Source organism: Zootoca vivipara, chromosome 16 (assembly GCF_963506605.1).
Source record: "Zootoca vivipara chromosome 16, rZooViv1.1, whole genome shotgun sequence".
Classification (NCBI taxonomy): Eukaryota; Metazoa; Chordata; class Lepidosauria; order Squamata; family Lacertidae; genus Zootoca; species Zootoca vivipara.
Window position 1 is genome coordinate 1291990 of NC_083291.1, and position 13036 is coordinate 1305025.

At 44.5% G+C, this 13036-nt stretch overlaps 1 protein-coding gene across 3 annotated transcripts in view; it reads right to left on the reverse strand.

Moving 5' to 3' along the window:
* The window catches only part of KANK1 (KN motif and ankyrin repeat domains 1), a 120424-nt gene that overhangs the window by 59840 nt on the left and 47548 nt on the right, over window positions 1-13036 (reverse strand). Inside the window, exon 1 of one of the 3 annotated variants that reach the window (XM_060269001.1) lies at window positions 143-163. The exons of the other annotated variants lie outside the window; for them this stretch is intronic. Within the exon in view, the coding sequence (XP_060124984.1) occupies window positions 143-152 (10 nt within the window). The 5' untranslated portion in view covers window positions 153-163. Of the gene's footprint in view, window positions 1-142; window positions 164-13036 lie in introns of those variants that run through there. 3 annotated transcript variants of the gene reach the window in all.

Genomic DNA, 13036 nt, shown 5'->3' on the forward strand with positions numbered 1-13036 from the left:
CCTTGGCACTAAACAGTAGTTTGTAATTTTAACTCTTTACTTACAGAAGTCTATATAGAAAGAGTGCATTTTTATATATAAAAAAACATCATATAGTTAATGCAGATTTTAAGAGTATTCAGCCATGATCAGAAGTTCTTACCTGCAGCCATCACACTGAAACTTGTTTTTTAAAATATTTTTTAAAAAAAATGCTAGGAAAGGAAGGACAGCAGGTTAACACACCCAAATGACACTCTCAAATGTTGAGATTGGGAGCCCTAACTCTCTTCTAAGTATAGCTAACAGTTATCCTAGGAGAGCTAAAGCAAGCTGACCTATTCAGAGGCACCACTGAGAGCTATTTTCACGAGGTGCTGAGAATTCATTTACCTCATGAGAAACCAAGTCTCAAGCAGCAGGTGGCATTGGGAAAAGATCACCGCTATTTAAACACATCTCATTCTCCTTGTCAGTAGAAGAAGTTAAGTGGGCTCTTACTTTAGCTTGGAACATGTAGGGCTTAAATTGTAATTTAGACATGGATGCGACATGTAGATGCGAGCATAAATGCACGTGGGGTAAGTTCCTGCTGTCGGCTTTGGAGCAACTGCTTTGCACGCAGAATGTCTCAGGTTCTGCCCAAGTAAGGCTGGCAAAAGATTTCTGGCTGAAACATTGCCACTTAGTGTTTGCAATGATTCTTCAACATCAACTTCGTTGGACTGGTCATGTTGGGCGGATGACTGATTATCATCTTCCAAAGCAACTACTCTATTCCAAACTTAAAAATGGAAAGTGTCATGCTGGTGGTCAACAAAAGATGTTTAAAGACTGTCCCAAGGCAAATTTTAAAAAGTAGTATAAACACCAAAAATTGGGAACACTTGCTTGCGAGCGCTTCAGTTGGAGAACAGCCTTTACCAAAGGTGCCATGGACTTTGAAGACACAGCTTGAAACTAAATAGCTAAGGAAAAGACAAGACAAGCGGAAGGGGAGGCGTGATAGGCTTGTTCTGCCCCAAATCATAATGGGAGATAACAAGGGATGGGGAAATAAAATTCCTTCCAGTAGAGACCAACTAAGTTTGTCATTGGTATGAGCTTTCGTGTGCATGCACACTTCTTCAGATACCCAAGACAGTCACCCATCCAGGCACTGACCAGACCAGTTCAAGAAGGTTACCCCACAGAACATGGTACAAGGCCAAAGGAATCGACAGGTGGACACAAGGGAGACTTCATACCAGGACAGAACAAAATGATAAGAGTTAGAGTTCCTCACTTGAAGTTCTGGAAGTTAAATAATATGACAATATGGACAGAAGAAGAGCGTATCTGAAGAAGTGTGCATGCACACGAAAGCTCATACCTATGACAAACTTAGTTGGTCTCTAAGGTGCTACTGGAAGGAATTTTTTTTTGTTTCCAATATGGACAGAAATCATTAAGAATGCAGCTGTTGTACAAGGTATAGATAGATAGATTAGATAGATAGATCTTTATTACGGTCACCGACCAGCACACAAGGTATAAATATTTTAATTGGAATGCAACTGGGAATTAATAAGAGCATGGAATCCAGTAATGTAAGCTTATGAATGCCTCAACTCCAGCACGCAGGGAGCCACTTCAACTAAAGTGTATTGATAGGGAGTTAATCAGTATTTTTATACTTGGGCTATTATTGGGGCAATATTGGAAAACTAATAAAAAATTATTTGACGAAGAAAAAGCTTGCACTGATGGAAAGATCAACTTAGCGCAAGGCTGAATTCCTCCCACTGACTGGTTAAACAAAAGTTAGCATGCACATACACACAACTCTGGCCCAAGCTGGGGATTTCAGCTCTGCAAAGACCAGAGCCTGTTAAAAGTTTATACACTGTTTTTTCATCCAACATGCTCCAGTTTTATCTTAAAACAATCACTGAGGCATCTCGCCTAACAAAGTGCAGTTCCACAGTCAAAATAGGAAACACATGTGTCTGAATACGCACAGCTGGCAGAACGCAACTGTAGGAATAGCACAGTATTAAAGCAACAAGGCTGCAGGAGATTTTGTGATGCTATTGTGCAAGTTGCAGGACCGAGTACTGTAGTTGCCTTCCAAACTGCAGAAGAGAAATTGTAGAAGGGAACATACAAGGGCTTGGTTCAGGCTTTGAGCCTATTTATTTCTAGATAAGCTCACCCACCACATGAAGAGGTCATGCAAAATCCAAGATGTTCTCTCTCCAGTGTGGCAAGCATTCCTGAGGTACGCCAACCGTCTGCCCCAGATCTAAGCCCCACCACTCCCAGGATCTTTCTAAGACCTTCCTGACCCATCAAGAGATGATAAATAGAGGCTGCAGGCTTTGCGATTCTGTATGCCAGGCACTGACTGCAACCAAAGTGCTGCGTTTGAGTAGTAAATGGGTTTTGTACGACTGGGTTTCTTCTCTTTTCTTTTTTAATTGGGCTATGCATAGACCGTTCACTCTGTAATGGAAAATTCTATATGAAGTTTTAAGAATTCTTTTTGGAACAACATGAAGGGAAAAGCAAATCACATCTCCTATAAACAGTAATGGGGCCCCTGACCATCAGGTCCAGTCGTGTCCGACTCTGGGGTTGCGGCACTCATCTCGCTCTATAGGCCGAGGGAGCCGGCGTTTGTCTGCAGACAGCTTCCGGGTCATGTGGCCAGCAGGACAAAGCTGCTTCTGGCAAACCAGAGCAGCGCACGGAAACGCCGTTTACCTTCCCGCCGGAGCGGTCCCTATTTGTCTACTTGCACTTTGATGTGCTTTCGAACTGCTAGGTTGGCAGGAGCTGGGACCGAGCAACGGGAGCTCACCCCGTTGCAGGGATTCGAACCGCCGACCTTCTGATCAGCAAGCCCTAGGCTCTGTGGTTTAACCCACAGCGCCACCTGGGTCCCTCCAATAGCAGCCTCCAATAACCTGGTGCCTTTCAGATGTTTTGGACTACAAACCACAGCAGTTCAAGACAGCAGGCGAGTTGCAGTCCAAAGTGTTGGCAGGGCATCAGGTTGGTAACGCGGGTCTTCCAGAAACACAAACTTCAAAGGCACAATTCTAATTACACCCCAAATACATCTAAGGTGTAGTTGTCAGATCTTCCTAGCATTATCCCAGAAGAACAAGTTCATCGCAATGAGCCCAAATCCCCGCCTTTCCGTTCTGTGTTATCCTTGATCCGTGGGGGTCTCCAAGCAGCGGAATATGAAAGAGAAGCAACAGAAGTGCTCTAGTGGGTGTTGTGTTTCCTATAAGACAGGGGTGGCCAACTCCCAAGAGACTGCGATCTACTTACAGAATTAAAAACTGGCAGTGATCTACTCCATTTTTTGGGGGGTCAGGTCTAAGTTGTTGAGCTTTTCTTAGGAAGGAGGAAAGCCCCGGTTTTTTGGGTTCTTGGGGAGAAAAAGGAACAGCCACTCACCAACAAATTTCTGGGGAAACAAACAGCCTTACTGACCAAACTCAGTCTTATGTTCTGCAGATCATGTGAGAATGGTAGGTGGGGCGAGGGCGAGGGGCCGGATTCAGTTTAACCAATGCTGAGGAAAGGGGACCCAGTGATTGACCACGATGTACCAAAACCTCCCAGGGATCTACCAGTAGATCGTGATTGGATTGACCTGTGGGACACCCCTGCTATAAGAAACAAGTTAAGAATAGTCACTACTTCCTCTGGCCTGAGAAGAAACATGCCAGGGGCTAGGGTATTTAAATAGGATGGAGGCAGTTTATAAAACACAGAATTCTACAAATCTCTGTCAGCCCATCCTCCCATTTTCTGGTTATCAATAAAGGTCTGGAGATCAATAATCCATTGTAAATAATACAAATATTGGAATATAATATGCAAGTGGAACCATCTCCCTCGAGAGGCTGTGGACTCTCCTTCCTTGGAGGTTTTTAAACAGAGGTTGGATGGCCATCTGTCATGGATGCTTTAGCTGAGATTCCTGCATTGCAGGGGGTTGGACTAGATGACCCTTGGGGGTACCTTCCAACTCTACGAATCTATGATTAAAAGGACACATCTCTCTCGGTCTATGGTTACGAGACGTCCCCGTTTCTTGGGAATAGTCCCCGGATTTACAAATCTGTCCCCGGACAAAATCCATCCCCAGAATGTCCCCGGATTTCATTTAATGTCCCCGGATTTATATTTTAAGTGTTGTAGATTTATTAGTAGGGAATGAATGTTGCGTGATTGGTTCAATGGCACAAGACACATCATATGGGGACTTCCGGTGAGGCAGGCAAAATGGCGAGCGCCACAGCAGCGAGCAGCTCCTGAAGCCAGCCAGAGCCAACTGCTGTACCAGGCTGTGAGACTGCCGCTGCCGCCACTGCCAAGGGGGAACCGGGGACACATGGCGCGTCAACAGGGGGAACCGCTCACACACACACACACACACACACAAACACACCGCAACCCAAATTGAGCCGGGAGCGAGAGCACCCGGCTAACTGCCCAGCGGTGCTCTCCTGGAGCCGATGCAGGGAGAAGGAGAAGGAAGAGAGAGAAAGAGGAAGGAGAAAAAAGAGGGGAGCCCCAAGCTTGCTGCACCACTTCTGCCGCTGAGGAAGAGAAGTAGGAGAGTACCCGGAGGGCAAGCACATGTGGCCGAACCCAGGCCTGACCCGAGCCTACTCCACGGTGGCTAACGCTCCACGAGAGCAGGCCAGGGTCCAGAGGAAGGCCACGCGACAGAGGAGACCACAGAAGAGAAGATATTACTTCTTCCAGGGCCAGCTCTACGGCCAGGCTGGGTGGTGCAGGGCGCCATGGCGCTGGCCCACCAGGGGGGCGCCACGCAGCTGCGCCCGCCCGCTCCGCCACGCAGCAGTGCCACGTGCTAAGCCCGCCATGCAGTAGCGCCCTCGGTGGCCGCGCTGCGTGCTGAGCCCGGCCGCCCGCCCACCCATTGCGCTGGAAAACGGGGCGGCGAGGGGGGATCCCTCGCACTACGGCGCCAGGGCGCCAAAGGTGCTTAAGACGGCCCTGACTTCTTCTTTTTTCTTTTTTCAAAAAACTTTTTCTTCTCTTTTCAAAAGAAAAAAGTGTCCCCAGATTCTTTGAAAACAATCTGGTAATCTTAGCTTAGTCCCAGTTCTAGTCATGCTGTTCAGACATTTTCATATGCCAGTATGTGCCATGTATGTTAAGTTCAAGCTTAAATTTCTTTAAAAGTCACTTTGCTTACAACCTCTCACAATTATTGATGAGAATTATTTATGTTCACTTCATGTGAAAGGTTTTCCCCATCTTAAAAATAGGCCTTCTTATTTTCATATTAGTTTTTTCTTATTTTATTTGCATTTTAGCTGTATTATGGAAGTAGCTGTACCTGTTACACAAGAAGTTTAAAAATTAAAATTAAAAGTTGTTGATACATACAACTCACAAAGTGTTTTTTCATATGCAAAGCACTCCAGAAAATGTGGTCAAGAAGGAAAGAGATACAGGACCAAGTATTTCTGCCATTTTGCTGGCTTTAAAGGGAATTATAGTCTGGCTCTTCTACAGGAATAACTACATTGCTAAAACGGAGACCAAAAGTGAAGCAACAGGTCAGATAGCTTGCGGAAAGATGAGCTTCAATCCACTTCTAGAAGACAGAAAACATCTCCCACCCAAAGGAGGATATAGTTTCAGGTGTCACCACACCTAATTATTATCATTATTTATTAGATTTCTATACTGCCCTACACCTTTAAATCTCAGGGCAGTTCACAACATAAAATTACAATATAAAAAAACACAAAACACACAATAAAAACAAAAACAAAGGCAATCCAATAAGCCCCCCCCCACTTCCACAACACATTTTAAAAGGGATTTAGATCTAAATCTGCCAAAGGCCTGGTTAAAGGGGATAGTATGTATTCTGCCACCTAAGAATACATAATGAAGGTGCCAGGAGAACCTCACCGGGGAGGGGGGATTTCACAAATGGGGAGCCACTGCAGAAAAGGCCCCGTTCTCGTGTTGCTACCCTCCGGACCTCACACGGAGGAAGCACGTGAAAAAGGACAGCGTTTGAAATTCACTAGGTGCATTTTGTAGGAGTATTTTAAATTATAGAATTGCTTTGTTTTAGTAGTTAATCAACCACTTTTTAAAAATTTAGGTCCTTATTGCCAGCAATCTGTTTTTTTCCTACTGCATTCAAGAACTATGATGTCAGATAACTGAAACAATGTCATTTTATAATTTCTGAGTTTCCTGTCCCATCTTCCTGCTCAAGACAGCTCCAAGATGCTCTGAAGAGTCAGGAGATAACATAAACTTTGCAGGATGGCAGGACTACTGAAGCAGTTGGGAAATTGTTCAAAATCTGTTTGGGCTTTTGGTGGTCTCCTCTCCCGCAGCAGACCCTCCACTCCTCATACCACGTTGCTCAGGAGATGCTCCTAAACTTTCAGAGGGAGTTTTCAGGGGTAACATTGACTTAACAACAGCTTGAATCTTAAGGCAATTCTAACCTCTGCGACTTGGCAAAACTTCATAATCTTCTCAAGAAGGATACTGACAAGCTGGAACGTGTCCAGAAGAGGGCAACCAAAATGGTCAAAGGCCTGGAAACGATGCCTTATGAGGAACGGCTTAGGGAGCTGGGCATGTTTAGCCTGGAGAAGAGAAGGTTAAGGGGTGATATGATAGCCATGTTCAAATATATAAAAGGATGTCATATGGAGGAGGGAGAAAGGTTGTTTTCTGCTGCTCCAGAGAAGCGGACACGGAGCAATGGATTCAAACTACAAGAAAGAAGATCCCACCTAAACATTAGGAAGAACTTCCTGACAGTAAGAGCTGTTCGGCAGTGGAATTTGCTGCCAAGAAGTGTGGTGGAGTCTCCTTCTTTGGAGGTCTTTAAGCAGAGGCTTGACAGGGATATGTCAAGAATGCTTTGATGGTGTTTCCTGCTTGGCAGGGGGTTGGACTGGATGGCCCTTGTGGTCTCTTCCAACTCTATGATTCTATGATTCTCAGATGTGTGACTAGAAGCCTTTTGGGAAGACTGGGAGTGGGCACTCAATCGTTTTCTACTAAAGCCACCATCCAAATAAAGTCCATGGCAGAATTACAATACTGTACAATGCAGGGTTGGGCTCTGCAAGCCAGAAGTACCGGTAGTCCCAAATCTGTTGATTAATTGCTTTCTGTCAACGCATCTTAATTGAAGGCCTGACAAAACCATTGCCTATTCAGTTGTCCTTCCACAGTAGGATTAATATTGTTTAAATCTTCCCATGTCAATTGCTTCCTCCATTAGTTCCTCACACTGTTCTCTCAGAGAAACAGCGCAGGACAAGTGCAATAGACTTTGACGGCATTGCTATAGCATAGCAAGCAATTTGTACAGCCTTAGATTTTAATAAGCTGCATCGAGGAAACTGAAATATCATGAACAGGACAATCAGCCCAGATGCATGGGATTGTTTTATGGGCGCCTTTGCTGTTTTTACTCTCATATGTTATATAGCTCCTTGAATTTATTTAGTTGTGTGTGTGTGTTTTAAACAAAAGTATGGATTATAAACACATTCATACATAAATAAACTTTATGAAGTAAACATGTCCATTACTGTTTTGTTAGAAGTGAAAAGTTTTGTTCTTGTATTTTTAAAGAAAAATCAGCATCAAGTCACTAAAACAACTATATTTGGGTTATTGCCTCTCACAAGTAAGCAAACATCTCCATGTAACCACCTTATAAAGCACATATTGTTCAATAGAAAGTCATTCCTCTGGTAGGACAACTGATCGAAAGTGTCAGGGGGAACAATGGGTCTGTGCATCTGGCCATTAACCAGAAGGTTGGTGGTTCGAGCCCATGCAGGGACGGATGTGAGCAGGATTCCTGCATGGCAGGGGGTCGGACTAGATGACCCCCGGGGTCCCTTTCAACTGTATGAGTCTATGAATCATGGTTGAAATGTGTCCCTTTATCTTCTGTTGCATCCTGCATTTCCCCTCCACTACGCTTCACACGTCTTGCATATGACAAAAACTTATATTGCATTTTTATATTCAAAAAAATCTGTGTTTAAGGCTGTCCCCCCCCCCACACACACATTAAAAAATACTTTGGCCACCTCATGAGAAGAGAAGAATCCTTGGAAAAGACCCTGATGTTGGGAAAGATTGAGGGCACTAGGAGAAGGGGACGACAGAGGACGAGATGGTTGGACAGTGTTCTCGAAGTTTGACCAAACTACGGGAGGCAGTGCAAGACAGGAGTGCCTGGCGTGCTCTGGCCCATGGGGTCACGAGGAGTCGGACACGACTAAACAACTAAACAACAAGTCTGCTGGAATGAAATTATAATTCCTAGTCTTAAAGCCAGAGGTATCAGAGGTATAACAGACTTCCTTCAAACAAACAAACATGTATCAGCTTAGCAAGTCCACTCTGTTTCCCAAAGCTTAGCAGGAAAATGCCAGCTCAAAATGCCCAGATACTAACACCAAAGAAATATCTTTCAGAGACTATATTTAATGCCAGGCAAGTTCCGGATGTAGGAACACCCTGGTTTCCTGCGGCTTAACAGTGAAAATCCAAACACCAACACCTGCCAGCTGATAAGCAATGCTCAGGAAATTGCTTTTTCACACATGTACACATTGAGCACAATGTTCAGCTGTTCAGAACTGGGGCATGGCCGACATCTTTCCATTCTCTAAATAAATAACTCCCAAACACGGTTTCTGTTCTTTTACCTTTTGCAGATAAAAGGTTACACGTTGTTAGTGTCTCCTTAACATACTCTTTGGGAAACGGTAATCAATTTGCAGTGGAAGGAAGTGGAAATATTTTTCCATATGGAGCCTATGCACGGTCTCTTGACGATAATAACCCTGCCTTTCAATTTCGTGATTTTCATTTCAATTATGGAATCAAGGAAATAGCAGAGTGGAGGTGAATTAGCACACATTAATTTTCCCTTGGCCGCACAAGCATAAGAGAAGGGATTGCACTACGCCACTTTGTTCCTGGCGCCCTGAGAATCATCTATGGGACTTCACATAGAAGAAGTAGAAGAGTTTGGATTTGATATCCCGCTTTATCACTACCCGAAGGAGTCTCAAAGCGGCTAACATTCTCCTTTCCCTTCCTCCCCCACAACAAACACTCTGTGAGGTGAGTGGGGCTGAGAGATTTCAAAGAAGTGTGACTAGCCCAAGGTCACCCAGCAGCTGCATGTGGAGGAGCGGAGACACGAACCCGGTTCCCCAGATTACAAGTCTACCGCTCTTAACCATTACACCACACTGGCTCTCTCACACATAGGAAGAATTATAGAATCGTAGAGTTGGAAGGGATCCAGAAGATCCTCTATTATTATTATTATTTTAAATAATTCGTATTAGTCTTACAGTAGACCCTTGGGGGTTACGTTACTCTCGAGTAACATAAACTTCGGGTTGTGAAAGCAGCAAACCTGGAAGCATTTTGCTGGGTTTCGCCGCTCGCACATGCGCAGAAGTGCTCTGGAAACGGATTTTTCAGGGTACGCACGGACCCCCGGAACGAATTAAATTCGTATCTAGAGGGTCCACTGTAATCACATTACATAGCATCATATCATCTTATTATACCTCTTTGTCTCAACTGAGCCTATCAACTTCCCTCCCACCCACCTAAGCTTCCACATGCAGCGCAAAAAGCTCGAGGTCCCTTTGTGTGCACCAAAGTGTCTGGTTGAGACTAAGAGGCGCTTTTGCTTCCCATTTATGAAAAGGAGGCATAACGGCACACTGCTTTCTGGATTAAGAGAAAAGATGTGGATGTGATTCTGGGTGGTGGGCAAGAAATTTACATTTACACACATACTCCGATGCACAAATATCGACACTTCCAGAACGAAATGGTGCCAGTTTGCATGATGATTGACATTGAAAGCTGCCCTTTTCCTATGTACTTGACTAAACTTTGCTGATGTGAAGAAAGGCAGGATGCTCTCCCGTGGATACAGAACTTTCATCAATAATTTCTTTTGCCACGACAGCAATCGATTCTAGTTTCAAGTATCGGAAAGGTAACCGTTCTTACCCGTAGGTATCCTTTCTGATTCCAATTAAAAGCAAAACAAAACAAAATCCCTATGGGAAAAGATAACAGAATTTTAAGAGCCTACATTAAATGAGCACCTGTAGGTTTATTTGCAACACACAATATTTGAAGCTCTGTGTCAAAGTGCAGGATCAAAAGATACACACCAGGGAGAGCTAGCAGTCATGCAGCCTTGGTGCTTTTAATGTGGCATAGGAACAGAACAGATAAGGAAGGGGACTGCTACCTTTAAAACTAACCAAGGAGCTGGTTCTCATGTTATTGTCTAAGACAGTGATGGCAAACCTATGACACACGTGTCAGATGTGACACACAGAGCCCTCACTGCTGGCACGCGCCCCATCGGCCCATTCGTGCTGCTGTTGTCCCCCCCCCATTTGTTCTCCCGCTCCTCCTACAGCTTGTCCCCGCTAGAGCTTGTCTCCGCTGTTAAAACCCGGATCCTTTTTTGTTGTTGTTGTTGCTGGTAGCCAGAGATTGGTTTTTTTAACCCTTTCTCTGCTGTTTTTTTCTGGTGCTTTGGCAGACTATGATTGGGTGTAACAGCGTTTGTTTTTTAACCTGTTCTGTGCTGGGTTTTTTGGCGCTTTGGCAGACTATGTTGGTGATGCGTGTTAGTTCCAGCGAAGGTATTATTCGTCATTTATTTCTGTTCTCTCCCCCCCCAAAAAAAAGCACAGCAACTTTTGCACCACCCCCCAAAAAACCTCCAAAACTTTGGTCAGCAGCTCCCCCCCAAAAGCTCAACAACTCTGGGCACTTTGTGATAAATAAGGGTTTTTTGTTTTGTTTTGTTTAAATAATTAGTTTTTGGTTTATTAAATACAGTTATATATTACAATTATACATTTTTGGTACCGTATTTAAACTATAAATATCGCAAAATTATGGTTTTTGTCTCGAGGTGACACACCACCCGAGTTATGCTCGGTTTTTTGGCGAATTTTGACACACCAAGCTCAAAAGGTTGCCCATCACTGGTCTAAGAAGCAGTCTTGTGGTTTAAATTCTCTGCTCTACTGAAATGAGCAGCAATGGTGAGTCAGAGCCCTGAAAGCTGTTTCCTCCTCAAGATTTGCCCATACATGTGTGTCATTTTCTAAAGGAAAGATGTACGCTCTCTAAAAGTTCATTAAAGCTGCCGTCCTGTAGTCCCAGGTAGTACATATCTCAGTGAGTCCCACTGAAGCCCTTAGAGTTTACTTCTGAGCAGAGATGTATAGGATTGTGCTGCAAATTAATTGCATCCGAGTCCCAGGGGCTTTATTATGGAAGGAAAGTGAAAGCAGTAAATCCAGTGCACAACCGCAGCCTCTTGTGTCCTCAGCCAGGAAGATAAGGCAACTGTTCTGCGTTGGAGAGGAAAGCTGAAGTGAAAGCCTGACTCAAGTCATGGCCAGACGTCATTCTTATTTATTAAATTTATTGGTCACATTTTCTTGGCAAAGGCATCTCAAAGCAACTTACAAAGGAAAACAAAAGAAAAACCCCACACGGAAACATTATAACAAAACCAAAAACCATCATTAGAATGATTAAAAATACAGTGGTACCTCTACTTACGAATTTAATGCGTTCCGAATGCACATTCGTAAGTCGAAAAAAATTGTAAGTTGAATCCCATAGGAATGCATAGGGAGAAAAAATTCGCAAGTCGAAGCAACCCTATCTAAAAATTTGTAAGTAGAAAAAATCCTATCTAAACCGCATCCAAGATGGCGGACGGAGCTCCGTTCGTAAGAAGAAACATTCGTAAGTAGAGGTACCACTGTACCTTAATATGATACTCCAGTGCCTATAAAACATGCCACAAACTCCTGGGCCATGCTATGTTCAAGTGCAGTAATGTGGCGCAGGCTAATTAGTGTCGCGGGTGCAAACAGGACAAAACAAAACTTATCTGCAAGCAACCGAGTTCAAATTATTTAGTAATTATTGCTGGTTTATACACTCTAAGTCAGGCGTAGGCAAACTCGGCCCTCCAGATGTTTGGGACTACAACTCCCATCATCCCTGACCACTGGTCCGGTTAGCTAGGGGTGATGGGAGTTGTAGTCCCAGAACAGCTGGAGGGCCGAGTTTGCCTATGCCTGCTGCAAGTCCTCAGTGTTAAGCAAGTGTTAGTCTCTAGTAAGATTCCCTCCTCCCCAAAGCTCTGTAACAACTAATTAAGTACAAATTTCTATACATCTTATCTAAGTTTGTAACTTTTCCAATTTGGAAAGGAATACCCAGGGTTTTGTTGCTGTTGAATGACAAGCTGTTTTGAAATAGCAGCTTTCTGGTCTGCAAGCGGCGACATGCACAAGGCATTCAGGTTGCACCTGTAGGGCGGAGTGTCAAGACTCAGAGTATCCGTGAGCGCAGGCATTCGTTTGTTGGCCATTGTGCTTCTTGGAAGCAAGTTGGAAAACATTTTTAGAAAGGTGAACAGGGCTTCCTTTCTGGCTCTGCTGAAGAGGTGAGAAGGGAGCCCGTGTCCCAGATCTCACCTGCCACCTTTGCAGGGCTCCCTCTTGGAACTGGCCTTCCTAAAGTCACAAGCAGAGGGCCTTCTATATTATTAAAGGTAAAGGGACCCCTGACCATTAGGTCCAGTCGCGAACGACTCTGGGGTTGTGGCGCTCATCTCGCTTTACTGGCCGAGGGAGCCGACGTTTGTCCGCAGACAGTTTTTCCAGGTCATGTGGCCAGCGTGACTAAGCCACTTCTGGCGAAACCAGAGCAGCGCACAGAAAGGCTGTTTACCTTCCCACTGGAGCGGTACCTATTTATCTACTTGCACTTTGATGTGCTTTCAAACTGCTAGGTGGGCAGCAGCAGGGACCAAGCAACGGGAGCTCACCCCGTCACAGGGATTCGAACCGCCGACCTTCTGATCGGCAAGCCCTAGGCTCTGTGGTTTAGGACAAACTACTAGTTTTCCAAAGGGAGAAAGTGGTTGCAAGTTGCATTC